The following is a 17,779-nucleotide window of genomic DNA, read 5'->3' on the forward strand; positions in this document are numbered from 1 at the left end:
CAATACCATAATTGCTTGATGTCCAAGTATCTTTTACAATAAATTTAAAATAAATGTATAATTATATTTCAAAAAGAATGCCATGCAATGGTGATATGAGAGAAGGTTCAGAGCAGGACAAAATTCACAATGAAAAATTTTGTCTGACCTTGAGTTTGAATTCCAACTGTGAACTGTAGCCTGTCTTCTCACAAGCAATAGTGATCTGACCACCGAGCTCTAGAGTCATGGTTCCATACAGGATGCCTAGCAGATAAATATTTTAAAGATATAATTATGTACAATAATAATATCAAACAAAATTTAAAAAAACAATTGACACCCTATTATTAGGGACGCACAAGTAAAATAATTTGTGCGAGCTTTGTCATGCATTTTTTTCAGTTAGTTTCCCCAGTTACATTTATTTCACCCTGCTAGGATGATTTGCTCCTTTTAAAAAAATATAAATAAACTAAAAGGCTTTTGCGTTCACGCTACTTGTAAACTATAGCTTTCTACTCGTTCCAAGATACGCTTAGTGGATTTTATTTCAGTGAATTTGCCTCATCTACCACAGTTAAGTACGTAATGATGCAGTCTTCGGCAGTTTAATTTTTTGGGGGTTCCTATTTGTCTTTTAAATGTCACATGCAGTTAACTAGTTTTGAAAACGACTTTATTTTTGACGTCTGACTTACTGTCGGCATCATCTAATTTTATATAGCTACATAAAAGTCCGCATGCAGCATCACGATGAAATAAAAAGCTTCCACCGGACCGGATGCAGTGTACATTAGTTGTTACTGGAGCCTGTTAAAATTGATATGACCATTTAACAAATTCATTCCGCAACATATCTAAAAGAAGATTAATGACTTGTATTCAAATGTTTGGGTCCATAGAAGTGGTTTTCAATTGAAATGGATAATTACATAGACCAATTTTGGGCCCATATTTTTGAAGTATTTCTGAAAATATCTATTTTGCATCATTTATGCCATTGATCGGGTCCGTAAAAAAGACAATGGTTGGATCATTTAACCACCAGGTTCGTAGGGGTACCGTTTCCTGTGCTGTGTCTTAAGCAAGTACAGCCTGGTGGCGCCTATCTCTTTCCAGGCTAACATGTTTCCAACCGGTCTCGAACCGGGCACCTTTGCGTGTTAGGCAAATGAGCTAACCACTGCACTACGGAAAAAGAAAGTACCAGAAAAAAAAGGAATTTACTCTGAATGTTATTATTTCAGTTTAACATCTCAAATACAGTATCAAACTCCGCCCAGCTTAAGTAAAATTAACCTCCGACCACTCAATCTACCGTAAATTCCGGACTATAGAGCGCACCTGATTATAAGCCGCACCCACCACATTTCGGGAGAACAACCGATTTTGTACATACACAAGCCGCACCTGTATATTAGCCGCATGCGCCCACATTGAAAAATTGCAATTCAAACACGAAATTAATCCATACCTGATAGAATCCGAAAAACACAGCCGACAAATTGAACGGAAAATGATATCGGTACTTAAAATTTAATGCAGACCTGCAGAGTCCGGGTGCCCGTTGAAAGAAATCCAAGGAAAAAAGTATATTTCCAAAGGTAAGGGTGGGAAAAAAATATATTCACTATTGTCGGCCGCGTCCACAAACACGTCTCACTTTTACTCCACTTCCCGTCATCCCGCGTTTGACCCGGCCCTTCTTTCTCATTTGCTCGTACAAAACATATCAGAATAAGTTTCTAAAATAAATACATTACAAAAATATACAGTTGCAAATACATATTATACATGCTTACACATATTTACAAAGAAAGACGGTACACCGAGTTTTCAGAGCTTTAATAATAATATTATAACTTTCATCCCAAACCGTGCCTGTGAAGGGTAGCAAAACGCTACTAGGAACACGCTCTCAACACAGTAAACAGCTCTGTTAAAAAAAACATACCGTGCTTGTAATAAGCACGGTAAACCTTCCTTATCTTTCTCCTTATAACCGACGACATCAAAATCGTCTTTCTTCAGTGTGGGAAAGAGACTATGTCATATAGATGTTGTCCCACACTCCCTTATTCAAAAACACGCTAGCATCACGCTAGCAAAGTAAAGATTACGTGCGGTAGCTCTGTTCCCTTCTATATCGGACAGGTCGATTGCGTTTAACTTGAAAGTTGCGTCATGTGCCTATATTTTTGCAATTTGCATGATGAGGATATGTCTACGCTAATTTAATTTGTGCACAAGCTAAGAAGTTGCAGTCGAAATCTTACCTTTCGTACTCGAGCGCCGCTGGCGGTCGTTAGAAAAATTACATAAATTGGCCGCCTCACTGAATAAGCCGCAGGGTTGAAAGTTTGGGAAAAAAGTAGCGGCTTATAGTCCGGAATTTACGGTAACTAAATTTAAAATACAGCTAAACTTTAACTAAGCCAGAAAAAAGATGAACAACAATTATTGTTTTTGGAGTTATTTGTTTACTCAAAAAGTTTGCGTGGATTGTTAGAATCGGCTGAAGCCTAAATAAATGGAAAAAAATACAAGCAAACAGGAGGCAGCTAATAGCAGGTGGCAGCTGTTAACCAACCTCACAATAACAGCAATACAAATAACAGCAACGAAAATGCAGCAAAAATGAAAATAAATACAAACCTTTACAGTGAGCGTAAGGCATATTCATAACATAATCCTCTCCCCGGTTAAGGAATGTCAATCTCGCCTCTCCATCTAGTATAGCCGACAAGGAATTTCCTATAAAGCAAAAAGTCATGTTAGCAATGTTTTCCTCAAAACTAATGTTTCTCAAGCATTTACCATAAAACTTGGACTTGGCGAGAATGCTTCCGCTGAGGCAGAATCCATCTTTTCTGTTGCTGACATAAAAGGCCGACACAGGGGGATGATGAGATACCTAAAAAATGAAATGGAGGGAAAATCATGAGTAAAGAACTTTATAAAGTTAATGTTTCAATAATTGGTCGTAAAACATTGATTCAGGTGATCATTTTTTTATTTTTTGGCTTGAACTCCTAATGCACTACAGGCAGACACAAAGTTCTTGCAGAATTCAGTTTCTATGGGGATATCACCTGTTCTGCAATGTAGAAGGTCTTGCTGTTGGTCTTTTGGTGAAGCCACATGCAGCGGTAGGTCTCGCCAATAAGGGGATTGTAAGGCTTCTTTAAGCCCTACCAGTTCAGAAGGACATTAGCACAACCATTCTACTAATTTTAATCTCAATAGAAGAGGGGTGAATGCACTCCACAGCTTTACCTTTGGCTTTTTATAGAACCCAGAGATGTACCACTTGACTACTTTCTTCATCCGGTCATAGGCATTCTCTTCCACGGCCGCCCTGATTAAGAAAGTTAATCAAAATAATACTGTAAAATACAATCTCATCAGATACAGAGGATACTGGCTGGGGCACAATCTGTATTGGATAAGAAGTTCTTACTCAGAGAGGAAGTCAGCATGGTAGTAGTAGTCTGAGAGTTTATCTAGGAAGGACCTTGGCTCCAGGATAAACGTGGGCAGGACCACCTTGGACAGGTCCATTCCTGGCCGCACTTGTTTTAGCAGAGTCCAAATCAGGGACTTGTTCTCCTCAGAAACCGTTTCCGTCTGGGCAGCCTCACCTGCCTGCAGAAGTGATTATTAAATTTTCATACATTAGAACCCTCAAATATGACGTACTGTTTTATGACATTTTCACTTTTTGGTGTGGAATATGACATTTTTCAGCTCCTATATACGGCATTTTCCCCTCTGTACAATATCAACAACAAACTATTTTGCGTGCATAAAAACTTGACTAAACTGTGTCCTATCTGCATATGGCCGACGTCATATAAAATGCTTGTCTGTTCTGAGTTTGCGTCATGACATCATGGAAATACCAATTCGATATTGACAAAACTACCCCCCAACATGCCTTTTTCTCAATCCAGTTCAGAATCCTCTGTTCTTCGTAAAGACTTGGCACGTTACAATTCTGTATTTTTTGTACTGTACTTATTAGGTATGGGCCCCAAGGTCTGTAGTGATGCAAAAGGGAAAAGAAAAATCATTATAATCAAGGAAACAGCTTACAATTGTAAAGAAATGTAATGGAGGCACCCAAATGGCTATCCTATAAAGACTAACAATTCGATGATCAGGAATATCATTAAGAATAAGAAGGCAATAAAGCAAGATTTTCTAAGGTAATAGAAATTCTTGAATGTTGAAGTTTTAAAATCTGTTTGAATTTCAATCCACTGTCTCCTTCCCCCTTTGCATCCACCTGCTATGCCAGTCAACTAACTGGCTTAAGTTAGATCACACAGAATTTAAATGAAATTTCACTTTTCTTTTACATGCTCATTCATCTATGATGTCATGTAATCACACACCGGTACATGTATATTACACTTTAGTAGTACTAACAAAATACTATTTTACTATTTTATAATTTCCTCTTTGGTCATGGGGGTTTGGAACACGTTTGTTAATACACTACCATACGTTTCAATCACCCCTATATGGCAATCTCACTTTGTGATTCCCAACTCATAACAGAATCAAGTCATATCCTGTGGCTCTACTGTACAGTATTTTACATTAAAAGCGAAAGACAACCCCTTTTCATGGCAAGCTGTTTTATTTTCGTGTATATATTACTTCAACATTATACACTGACAGGTAGAAAAGAAGCGAAAAGACTGTTCAGCCAGTGAGAATGCCGAACATAATTCATGATGCAAATCAGTGAAGTAGCGAGATTGTGAAAAGTGAACCGCATATGTACCAATGCATATTCATCTTGAGGTTAACTAATTAGCTGTTGAGTTGCACAATGACAATTAAATTTGAAAAGTGGATACCTCTCCTAGTTCTTCATGAGATTGCTCCAGGTAGGACGTCTCCCGCACATGCTCGTTGGGGTCCATGTCAACGTACGAGTCCTCCTGGCGTTCCGATGTGTCGCTGTCACTGTCCTCACTCTTCTCTAGTCCTTCTGGATCAGACTCTTCGTGGTCCTGCTCCCCCTCTCGGTCGGACTTGTCGGAGTACATGTCCTGGTCTTTCAAATGGTCGCCGTCGGTAAACCTGGACAAATAAATCTCTTTTAGTGGTGTCCTTTAACAGAGCCACAGTGGAAAGCATACTGGCATACTGGTGTGGCAGTGTGGTATGCTTTAAGCATACCTTACAGAGAATCATTAAAACAGTCTAGTATGAAGGACAGTCAACACTATTAGGGACTCCTCTCCCCTCTGCCTCTAGCTCTTTGATCAGCCGCGCTCTGGCAGCCACTACAGGTCCCTTAAAAAAATACTAACATGCTAAGAGACAGTTTAATCCCCAGAGCCCTAAACAAGCACACAATATCGTGAGATTAAAATATCTTGTACATAAATATATAAATCACAGGTAGAGATAAGATCGGGATTTTAAAAAATCCTGCTCGTGCGGACTTAAGTCACGGGTACATAAACCAAAACCTGCCCAAACCCGAAGGATTAACTAGATTTGATATACACTAAATTTGATATACCGAGCCTAAGTAAACCCTAAGCCTTACTTAACCACGAAAATATCATGAAGCTTTACTTCGGCTGTGTATACTTCAGCGTCAAAGTGTGCGTTTCGGTTGAAGTATGCAGCTTGGGGTTTACTTGGTGCTTAGTCCCTCAAATCAAGTGTGCACTTCTCTGAAATGAACAGTTTGGCGCCGAAGAGCGCATTTCGGCAAAGTGCAGCAGACGAAAGTGAAGGTGAAACTGACAAAATGGCACCAAAAAGAAAATCATATTCTGCAGATTACAAGCTGCAAAAACTTAAATATTTGGAAGAAAGGCAGAAAGTTTGTAAAGCTTGTACGTTATTGGCAACAAGCAGAATCACGTCTGACGTAAGCAATGTAACGGCGGAAAGCGCAAGAGGGGCACCTACTATAAAACAGAGGATGAAAATTTCTTTAGATTTAGTGATTTAGAGTTGAACTGATAGTTTGGTAAGCATGGTCTTTATTTAAATAATTACTTGGATAAAAGTAAGTGCATGCTCTGCAAATCCTCAAAGGGTTAAAAAAAACGGCGATAGAGAAGCCAGACTTAATGATTGACATCTTAAGCCCTTTATTTTTGCACAATAATGCTGCTGTCATTGCATCACTCTAGTGGTTACTGATGCAATTACAACATAGGCCAGTATAATGTCATTGTCACGTATTAGCCGGCGAACATTTCAATCTTCCAAGCCTGAATGGAGATGTGACTTTGGACCTACTGCAATCCCTGCATGTTGTGTGCTCGTAGGAGGCTGTAGAAATTGAGGGAATGTTCTCCAGATGCCACCGTGCTAATGTCATCCTTGCCCTCACGAATCATGGTTCTTTTTAAAAGACTAGAACACTTTAGAGCCAGCTCCAGGGCATCCATCCAACAACGCCCTAAAAACACACACACACAAAAAAAAACACAAAAAAACAACAATAAAAATCTTGACTGCGGATCTTCCCAGCAACTGAATTTAAAAGTGCTGTAAAAACTGAAAAATGAATTGATTTAACAGATACATAGCTTGACAACAGACATTTTCACATGTTTTAGTCCCTCGGCAAAGACTTGTTGCTTGTTTCAGCACTGAGGACAGTTACATAATGTGTGAAAACGTTTGTTCATTTTCGCACATCGGGTAGAGACCAATGTTCCCTCTAATTTTCCACAGGTCTGAGCGTTCACACAAAGTCGGTGACCAACGCTTGAAACAACAGTGAGCAACAGCAACCCCAAGTGTGGCAACTAAATCCTTATCATACATGTCCAAAACTTGACATCATGTTACATTTTGCTGAGTTTCCGGCAATGCAAAATTATTTTTCACTTTTGAATGAATTGACTAATGCACGATTGCAAAGGTTGCAGGGCCTACAAACGTCATTTGTTTTTACATTTCTTTTTTATCCTGGTATCTTTTGTCGCATAATACTAACATTTTTTGGGGGCTTATTTAGTCAGTTGCACGATACAGAACTATATTTAATCACATTTTTTAGTGGAAGTACAATGTTGGCAACAAGATTGACTTGGTAAAATTGGAAATTATTTGAATGCAACACACACTTTTTCTTCTTTTTCCCTGTTTTTTTCCCCATTTTTTAAAATTCCTTTAAAAAAATAATCTCATTGTGTTTATTTTTCCTAGCTGTAGTTAAAGGGCTATAGTTAAAGTGTGTGGAAGTAAGTGTAATAATTCAACACAACAAATTGTTATAGCTTAGAATGGAGTTGAAACATTGGAAGAAGCACTATGGAAAACTGAAGGTTACCACTTGGCAAATTTGATGGCCTACTTCCAGATTTTCTTTTATAAGCAAGGATAAATTTAAAACAGCTGGTGTTAACTTCCAACAAGAGACAACAAACGACTAAGCAAGCTGGATAGGGCAGCTGAAAGGAACTAAAAAGCTGAAGTTGGTCAGAGCTGGTGTAAGTGGCTAACTTTAGCAGCTAGTGGTAGAAGCAACAAAAAAGGTCAGTAAAACATTGAATTTGTCAAGCGTTTAGGACCCTAGATCACAGAACTCAGCGATGTTTGCTTTCATGAGAGGTAGTCTCTGGAGATCTGTTGAAGGTGGGAGACACTGACAGATGAAGCAGGAGCAGTTAATAATAACGGACAGCAGGCTAACATGAGTAACTAGAGAAGGAAACTAAAAAAAATTGATAAGTGCCATATGCCATTCGTAAAATGTTTATTTAAAGTATTTTATAATAGTGTGTCAAATCTCGCTGTAAATAATGTTACCTAAGTTGTTACCAATGAAAATAAAGACAATTTTATTCAATTCAATTCAAAACCGAAGTAGAGGGAAGGTTATGGAGTCACCCACCGTCAGACTCTGAACCAGCACGGAAGATGAGGTGACTGCTGGGTAACGGCTGAGTGATGGAGCCCACGGCTTCTCCTTTAGGACCCTGGAAGGATTACAGTTATTTAAATAGACGGAAAAAAACGGGCCAAGAAGAGCTTTGATAAATAATGGAGAAACACAATTGGAAAGAATTGGATGCTTTTCTCTTAATATATACATTGCTTTTCAAAGGAAAACAAAGGATTGTCTTTTGGATTATTTGCATTTGAAACTGCTCCCTTTATTCTTATCCTTCCATTATGACAATTCAATAATCCAGGATGGCTTTATGGCCTCATCCTATATCATGCTTCAGAGCGTTGAAAGGATCATTTGGGATTTTAGCTAAAAGCTTCGTTGGTATCACAAAGCAACCTGAGAGTTCAAATTCAACTAAATAATCCTACCTCTTAAAAATAGAAACTGCTACAGTGAAATCTGAATTTAAAACTACCAAAATAATATGAAGTCCTAGAATAATAATAAAAAAAAATAAAAAAAAATTTTTTTTTGCTCGTTTAAAAATACATGATTCAAAATATGTCATGCGTGTTATTCATCATCCTTTTGACTATTCCGCTGCCATAGATATCAAAGATCAATTTAAGTTGGGATGCCATGTACGTCTTTAGACGTCAAAGATAAATTTGATCCAGGATGCTATTGACAGCTTTTGTTGTCAAAAATCCGTTTTTGCAATGCTGCTATAAAAAGTTCTATAAGTTGAAGATCCAGTTAGCTATGCTGCTATAGACGGCAAAGATCTATTTGAGCTAGACTGCTATAGATGTCAAAGATCTATATAACTGTATCTAGGCTTCCATAGACAGCGATAGAGTGAAAGATCTGTTTCGCAAGTCTGATATGGATGGCTGTACGCGGCAAAGATCCATTTAAGCTAGACCCCTATAGATGGCCACAGACGCCAAAGATCCATTTTAGCAATGCTAAATTAATGAGATAAGCAGCTTTATAAATTGTCCATTAAAAAACAAAAACAAAAACAAAAAAAACAAACATGTTTTTTTAGGTGCTGCATTATATTTTTGTGTGTGATGTTAGCTGATGACCTTGACAGCCCAGATGGACTGCTCCAGGGGGTGGAAGAGCTTGAAGCAGAAGCCGTCCTTCTTGGAAGGTCGCTCAATGAGCTCGCAGGCGTTGAGCAGCACCGTTCCCACCCACTGGCCATTCTTGTGAGTCTTGTAAATCAGGAGGACGCCCGGTTTCAACACGCACCATAGCTTGGTCCAACTCTTTAGGGTTCCTCGGATCTGCAGGTGATGGGTACACATTAATGTGGTCTTTTTGTACTACTATAGTTCCCAACAAAGTGTCACTGAACTTCAATGTACCTTTATTGTTTCGTGCCAACAATGCCTCTTACTTCATCATAAAATTTAAAAGTCTGCTTGTTTACCTTTAGCCAGTCAGCCATGACAATGACAGATGGATCTGTGATGGTACTGAGCAGCTCTTTTGTAGCTCTTTTCTTCTCTTCCCTATAATTCTTCTTTTGGACCTAGAGACAAATTCAAACACTTAGTGCTTTAATAGACTACACTCTCCATCCGCCCCCCCAAAAAAAACAAAAAAACGTCCTGGCAAATTCCTTTTATAATTTAACTCTTTTTAGGATAATGTATTTGTTTTTCAATTAATTAAAAAAAATAACATGTAACTTATTCAGTGCCATAAAGCATAAATACATTTTGAGAAGCATTGTCCCTGAGAGCCAAAACGTAAAAATATTTTTGTTGTTGTTTTATTTTTAAAAAAGTATAAGAAACGCTTTCGCGCTGCTGATCAGAAAGTATAAAGTCTCAGTGAATGATTTCAGTATGGTAAATCACCACTAATTGCCAGGAACAGCTTTGATCAGATCTTTATCCACAGAGCGTGGAGCCCCCACTTCCTCGTGTTGCTTCGGTTCCTCTATATAGCGATTGAGTGTGTGTGGGCTGCCCCCGAGTGACCAAAATTGTGTGATCATGTCACCGGAAACATTGAGCGCTGAAAGGTTCTTGCAAGGTTCATGCATAAGTTTGGTGTTCTTGAAATAAAATGTTTTTTTATGGAAATCATTGTTCAGAGATTGGAGGTATCACAAATGCAAAAAAAAAACCCACTGAAGTGAAAGTTTTATTTTTCTCAGAAGTTTTCTTTGAAAGGAATACTTAGCAATGTTCAACTGTTGTTTATCAAACAATGGTAAAAGCTAAAAACATACTTTTAAATGAAAGATGAGGGTTCAAGCTTTCTTTTAATATGTCCTATGCCTTTATAGCCACAGCCCAAAATTTTCTGTAGGCCTTCAAAAATGAGTCAAAATGGCAAAAGATGGCTGGCACCCGCACTTCCCATTCGAAGGGAACGAATGATTTAAAAAGTTAAATGAAAAGAGCAAGATGATTCAATGCATCAACCGACATTAATTTTGCTCATATATTTTTCTCATTTCAATAAGAGTAATTCTTAAAATAAACCTGACAGATGATATCGAGTAAATCCTTTTTTGTATTTAGAAAAAAAATAGCCCTAATGCATTTCTTCAATGGCGTAATCACGGTTATCACGTCTTAAGTGTGTCCGGATAAACAATGTGTAAGCGGATTTAGACCTTGAGTGACTCCTTCTTGGTGAGCTTCCCTCCAGACGCTGATATATCCTTGTCTGAGCCATTGTACAGTTTGGTTTCCGACTGGAAAAAAGAAGAAAAATAACAGGATAATCATGGCAAATAAGATGATCAATTATGAAGGCTGTATTTACTTTTTTACTATTCGTCCTGATTTATGTGTCACAGTTTATTCCCGAAATAACCATGCGATTAAGTCCAATCTTTACCATTTTGAGTTCAATCTTTAAATTGGTAAACTAATGGCATAATTTAGGGCCAAGCTTGCCTGTGGTCCTCATAATAAAAATCTGACTATAAATAATGAAATAAATTATATTCCCAAAAACGACCAATCTAATGGATAAAATCAATAGAGGAGGAGACTTAATTAAGGCATCAAAATATAATCAGGCTTGAACAAGGAAATTATTTCGCCAGTTAGTTACGCAAAAGGAGCAAAAGCCAAAATCAGGAAGGAAAGTTGCAAAAATATCCATAGAGAAACACTTTCAGCTAGTAAAGTTTGTCCATTGCACCTTGCTCTTGGATATCGAAAGGGAGTCCTCTTTCAGAGGTAACGACAAAAGGTCCTCCTTCCCTCTCTCGAAACCTACTAAAAAATGACACACAACACAAAATTAATCAACACAAAATCATGCTTGTCTAAAGCAATTATATTTGTATTTCAAAATCCCCCAAAAATAATTTTACAAAATGAGACATAGCAAAAGAAGTTACTTTTTACATCAAAAAAGTACAAAAAGTAGTATTTTCTATAAAAAAAAAAAAACTAAACTTTACAGTACTATGTACATCGCGATGTATAAATATGTTTTTTTTTACACGCACACCCACACACACAAAAAAAGAAATGATCAATTTTTTCTTGTAATAAAATTGTCAAGAGCAAAAGAATCAGTGATTCGGTGTGACTGATGTAAACCACATAATTTGACACATAACTCTTATTAATATATTTTTTTAAAACCTCATAACTAGTTGTGAATAGCAATATCACAAGTGCATGAAATATTCCCACCCAAAAATGACTTTAAAGCGGCACTACATAATATTTAACCACTAGATGTCACTGTATTGTCTAGTGCAACTGAAAAGGAGTGCTACAAAGCACACAGAAAAGCAAAAAACTACAGGGACTCAGAGTGACTAAAGCGCACCAATTTGTCCCGCCTTTCACAAGGTTTTTGTTTTTTTACTGTAGGAGCAAGATGGCAGACAATCACGTCAGCTCCCTCCAGGTAGCCTCATTTAAAAATAAATTATACTTCTTTTTTTACCTACGAGTACCACTTTTATTTTTGTATAACACACATTTTTTTTAACTAAAAGTTTGGTTGCATGTTAAACATGATATTTTAAAGTATGATCTTTCTGTGTTTGTGCAATGATTGATACAAAATATCGCTAACCACAATGGCAAAACATTGGTTGCAATGGGAATTGAACCTAGGAAGCTGGAGTGAGAGCGGCTAAATCCCAAAAAATAGTGACTACACCAATAGTAATTTAGATGACATACAAAAATGCATTTACTTTTATCTTGTTATCACACTATTTTTATTTACGGCGACAAATGTTAGAGAATTGAGAAAACAAAAGTTTTCCTAGAAGATTAAAAAAAAAAAAAAAAAAAAAAAAAAAAAAAAAAACTCCTCTCTGTACGTGATGATGAATTGGTCTTCAAAGGACATTGAATAAATACATTGTACGTTTATGTTGGTATTGTGTTCATAGTTTATGATGTTAATACATCATTTTGAAAAATAAGTATACTTATTTTAAATGAAAAAATAGGGGTTTGTTGTACATGGGTGCACGTTATACACAAATAAACAAATAATTAAAAAATTGCATATACTGTTAAATATGTTTGTTTGTGTATTTTTGCTTATTATTCAAATCAACATTGTTATTTCTAATGAATTCACTCTCGGCTAGACCACTTGCAGTCACAGCTAGACCACCTGTAGTCACCCAACGCAATGACCATCTCTGGTGGTAAACAAGACCTCAAGTTCAAGTGTGGAATTGGCTTTCATATTTTAAAAGTACACATTTAGGCATAAGAGGGCAAGTTTGCAATTGTGCAAAAAAGGCATAAATTTGCAATCAAAGCCACAACATTGATATTTTCGGACGCACGGTTGGCTGTCTTTTAGTTTACTCGCATTTTTCTTTTTCAATGAGATAACTGCGAGACAGCAGACGGTTCAGATAAGGTCGCATTCTCGAGTGCTCTTGTATCTTCTCTGGGGAGATTTCAATTGTACTTATTTTCAGGGTAAAATCATGCCCAGTTGAAAAACAGGAATTCTGTTGACATTGCACACAAACCAAGATTTTTTTTCATTTTAGCATCACAGCCTGACAGTGCAGAAAGAAAATGGACAGCTTTTTAGGCTTGCACTTTGGCCTGTGAGGGATTTTACCAACTGCCTCATTATTGTTTTGACCGGTGTCAAAGTGAAAAAAGTGATACTTTATTCAAGAGGAAATTAGTTCAAAGCCTCTGTTTGTGGAATGAACAGCTCAAAGCGATTTTGGCTTTGTTTAATAAGGATGCCATTGAAAAGCAATAAAGTACAAAAGAATATTTGTGCTATCACTCCAAAAAACCTTGTCTCTTTGGGAGATAATCTTTCCCATTTTAAAGGATAATTTTTCTCAATTTTCTATACATTTAAACATTTTTTGTAAAATGTAAAATATGAAACGGTTTTAAACAATACTTTTTAATGTAATTTCATTCAATATTTTGAATTATTTTCATTGTACATATTGGGATGTATGAATGCCCATTTCTAAGTATTAATTTTCAAAATGTTCTATTTATTTTTGTTGTTGTAAAATTTAAAATAAACCTTTTCTCAACAACATTTTTAAGTGTAATTTAAGATGTTATATTTGTAAATGTAAAATGTTTCATTTATAAAATTTCTCCCAGTTTCTGGTTAAAGAAGAAAAGTAATTCTTGAAATTTGGTAACTTTAAGAATTGTTGATGTACTATAATTAAAAACATTTGTTTCAATTCGACCCCAAAAATGTGATTTATAAATAAATAAATAAATAAATAAACATAAATAAGAAACTAATACTTTCAAATAAGCAGAAATATTTTCTATCTCCCCCCCAAAAAAACAAAAAAAAAACTAATTTTAAGGAATATTTTCAAGATCTTTTGGGAAATAGTTTATAATATATTTAAAAAATACAAGGTTGTATAGCAAAGAGACTGGCCAGTTCAAAGTGTTTGTCACCCTAACGAATTGGCTCTCAAATAGTGGGGCGCTGTCAAGGGGTGGTATGTTTCACATCGGAAAACTTTTTTTTAACTTTGCCAGAATAAAGTGCAATTGCAGCTCCGCTACACTTGGGAGCAGTGGTGCTCTCGTTGGCTGTGTTCCTGGTTACATTTAGCCTCAATATAACATACAGCACAGAGTAAGAGTGTTGACACAGTGTAGAGTGGACCATTAAGTGACCTCATAAACAAATATTTAACGTAGAAACAGACAGCGAGAGACGGGGTGAAGTGACAAACAAAAGTTTTTGCCTAAAGCTGAAAGCTGAGACAAGGAAGTTTGGCGTACCGCACGTAGACTTCACAGCGACCACAGAAAGAGACAGGCAAAGACCTTTATGCTTGCTACATTAAAAATGTTGGCAGCGGGCAGCACAGATATGAATAAATTAAGCTGTCACTCAAAGACATTACACCCCAATCACGCTTGAGGTTCTTTCCAGCAAATGTGCCAAAAGTGAGAGATTTAGCATGGAGGTGACGTGTTACCACCAATATAGAGCAATCGTTATGTCCCCATCAATATGTGATATCTTAAAAAAAAAAAAAAAGATAAATCGATCAGAGCAGCGCGGAAAAGGTTAAATCATGATCTCTCCTGAAGCAGTGGCACATTGAACAAGTGTATTGGCGGCGCCTTTTCCCGATTTCATGTGCGCCTTATGTTTTGTTATGTTTTAGTCCTAACGAATTCAGATCCCAAAGAATGCCCTTGGTGCCGATTGTACCTCCTACGTCAGTAAAGCAGCGAGCAATGTTGGCAACATATAATTGCGCAGGAGCAGAGAGTTGCTTGATCCTGCTTTAAAAAGATGTATATAGAAAAAAATGCGAATTCATCCATCTATCGGCAGAAAACAATTGAGAAGTACTGCACTAGGGATTGATTAATTCAAATAAGGAAAATTACTAGCCACGGTAAAAAAGAGGAAAATTCATTTATGCACCTGTCTGTGGGACACAATATTTCTGTGCTTGAAGACAGTGTTGCACATAAGGCTACAAGATAAGTTTTCAAATAAAGATCAGAAAAAATGTTCATTGTAATATATTACAGAACAGTATGACTTTTTTGCACCCAGAACATTTAAAACAGGCAGACACAATAACACAGGCTAAAGGGATACATGAAGAAATAAAACCTTACGCAGCATGAAATGAATGCGGACGATAACATTGTTTATGCAGCACATCAAAATATCCATTATCCCCCCCTGAGTAAGTAAAAATCGATGGCAAGCGACCATCGATTTTGAATTCTGCCCACACACAAACAATGACTCACCAACCTCATCTGTCAGCTGGCTTCCATTCCCACAAATTGTAATTGATGGCGGTGCACAACCAAACAAAACAACGCTATGAGGCAGGCTGTCATCTTGGAAAAATAGAGAATGTCCAGGGCTGCAACTAAGGATTATTTTAATAGTCGATGAATTTGTCAATTATTTCTCAGATTTATTCATGAATCAGATTTTAAAAATATATTTTAAATTTCCTCCCCTATCCAAATGTTGAAGTTTTGGAAAGACAGGAAAATAGTTCACAAAACAACAAACTATTCTATCACAGGGGTTGGGAACCTATTGCTCGTGAGGCTCTTTTCATGAGAACATCTGGGTCAGAGATAAAATTGAAGATGCGCAATTATTTACTGCATTGTGACATATAAAACGAAAGTAGCACCTGCAAAGCCGGTAAGTCAAGCACTGACTGTTAGTAGGGTTCGGTCTAGTATATATAAGGCACAGTCTCAACTACAGTTTCCAGGTAAGGTGTCACACCAACAGACCCTGTTTTGGTTGTACATAGCTAAAAAGCCCTTTATGTGGGAGTTCATAAATACAGTCAGTGTTCACTGTTAAAACATTTTGACAAAACCCACAGAACAAACTGTTAACACCCAAAAACTTTAGAAAAGCACACAGAGCAATTTGATTGGGTGAGCAATAGGAACACACAGAGCAGGCGCACTGCTACTTTCCCTCGACCAGTGTCGTCTGCCCCAAAGATAAACACGTTGGCAGCCTAGTTTTGTAACATTTTTACAAAATAATTTTGCTCGCACCTTGGTATGAAACCATTATTTAGGACATATATGACAACAAGAGATCATTGTCGACTTTAGGAAAAACCAGCCCAACCATGCCCCACTTTGCATCAACAACAAGGCTGTGGAGGTTGTCAGCAGTATCAAGTTCCTAGGGGTGCACATTACAAACAAACTCACCTGGTCCGTGAACACTGCATCACTGGTTAAGAGGGCACAGCAGCGCCTGTACTTCCTGCGGAGGATGAGGAGAGCCCACCTGCCCCCACCCTCCCTCATCACATTCTACAGGGGCACCATAGAGAGTATCCTGACCAGCTGTATCTCTGTGTGGTGTGGAGGCTGCAGCGCTACCGACTGGGGTAGTGTGAGGAGGGTAACGAGGACAGCAGAGAAAATAATCGGGACTACACTTCCCTCCATTCAGGACATTGGCCAGAAGCGCTGCCTATCCCATGCTAAAAACATTATCGGGGACCCCTCTCACCCCCATCATGGACTGTTCACTCTGCTAGCCTCTGGGAAGAGGTACTGCAGTGTGCGGTGCAGGACCACCAGGTTCCGCAGTAGTCTAGTCCCCCTGGCCATTAGACTGTTAAATGGTCAATCTAACATATAGTTAACCTAAATCTTAACGGCTGCTAATCTGACTTTTTGCACTACTGGCAGTTCTTTATAGCTTGCCACTCCTTGCACATTTGCTCTCTGCACTATTGTACTTACAGCGTTACTGTTACAGTGTTAATGTTACTGTTTACCTGACTTGTTAACCTGAATGCCCATTTTGCACATCTGGTTAGCTACTCCTCTTGCACTATCGGCACTATGGTATGGTAAAATACTATACGTAGCCATAATACAATACAACTTTTACTTATATCTGTACATTCGAGGAAACTGTGCGGGTCAGATGTATCGACATTTCGTTCTGTATACACGTGTACTAGAATGACAATAAAGTAGATCTGAATCTGAATCTGAACTCTTAAGCAACCGCGGGAGGGAGATGAATTTTAAGTTGTACATTTATTATGAGGCCGGCACTGCAGCTGGGTGGTTCGCACGCAGCCTCACGTTTTTTTTTGTGTGCTTTGCATGGATAAAACACCACTAACAAACAATCCTCTACACTAAATTTGCTGTCTTTAAAGCTGGTTGCGTAACCCCTGGCTTTGCAGGCAACTATTTGTAAGACATCTTATTGTAAATTGAATATTTTTATACAGCAGTTGGAGTTGCATTTCGGTGTCTGAAAAGAGCAATACTTAGCAATTTCGATTTGGATCAAGATGTCTGCGTGCAACAAAATACGGCCTTGGAGTGTCCTCTGCTGTTGTCAAAGCTTTTCATAATCGATTAGTGGGAATTTTACAATCTGGATCTAAATGTTAAAAAAGTATATACATACATACTGGACTGTCTCAGAAAATTAGAATATTGTGATAAAGTTCTTTATTTTCTGTAATGCAATTAAAAAAACAAAAATGTCATACATTCTGGATTCATTACACATCAACTGAACTATTTCAAGCCTTTTATTATTTGAATATTGCTGAATTTGGCTTACAGCTTAAGAAAACTCAAAAATCCTATCTCAAAATATTAGAATATCATGAAAAAGTATACAAGTAGGCTATTCAACTAATCACCTGAATCATCTAAATAACTCGAAACACCTTGCGAGGGTTTCCTGAGCCTTAAAAACACTCAGCTTGGTTCAGTAAACTAAATCACAAGTATGGGGAAGACTGCTGATCTGTCTGCTGTCCAGAGGACCATCATTGATACCCTCCATCAGGAGGGTGAGACACAAAAATAAATTTCTCAAAGAGCAGGCTGTTCACAGAGTGCAGTTTCAAAGCATATCCACAAAAAGTCTGTTGGAAGGGAAAAATGTGGC

General features: G+C 37.5%; 1 protein-coding gene across 18 annotated transcripts in view; it reads right to left on the reverse strand.

Annotated features, from left to right (window-relative positions):
- Positions 1-17,779, reverse strand: part of osbpl8 (oxysterol binding protein-like 8) — a 65,622-nt gene that overhangs the window by 10,963 nt on the left and 36,880 nt on the right. For 14 of the 18 annotated variants that reach the window (XM_088347330.1, XM_088347327.1, XM_088347326.1 and 11 more), the window contains 13 exons: positions 11,042-11,118; positions 10,506-10,586; positions 9,306-9,407; positions 8,956-9,159; positions 7,865-7,949; positions 6,259-6,421; positions 4,851-5,076; positions 3,443-3,627; positions 3,259-3,340; positions 3,075-3,173; positions 2,800-2,896; positions 2,638-2,736; positions 149-246 (listed from right to left, as the gene is read on the reverse strand). In XM_088347330.1, the coding sequence (XP_088203456.1) occupies positions 149-246; positions 2,638-2,736; positions 2,800-2,896; positions 3,075-3,173; positions 3,259-3,340; positions 3,443-3,627; positions 4,851-5,076; positions 6,259-6,421; positions 7,865-7,949; positions 8,956-9,159; positions 9,306-9,407; positions 10,506-10,586; positions 11,042-11,118 (1,598 nt within the window). The remainder of the gene's footprint in view (positions 1-148; positions 247-2,637; positions 2,737-2,799; positions 2,897-3,074; positions 3,174-3,258; positions 3,341-3,442; positions 3,628-4,850; positions 5,077-6,258; positions 6,422-7,864; positions 7,950-8,955; positions 9,160-9,305; positions 9,408-10,505; positions 10,587-11,041; positions 11,119-17,779) is intronic. The other 4 variants (XM_088347329.1, XM_088347328.1, XM_088347343.1 and 1 more) reach the window with 1 other exon arrangement.

This window comes from Urocampus carinirostris, chromosome 11 (assembly GCF_059441175.1).
Source record: "Urocampus carinirostris isolate Australia breed hairy pipefish chromosome 11, RoL_Ucar_1.0, whole genome shotgun sequence".
Lineage (NCBI taxonomy): Eukaryota > Metazoa > Chordata > Actinopteri > Syngnathiformes > Syngnathidae > Urocampus > Urocampus carinirostris.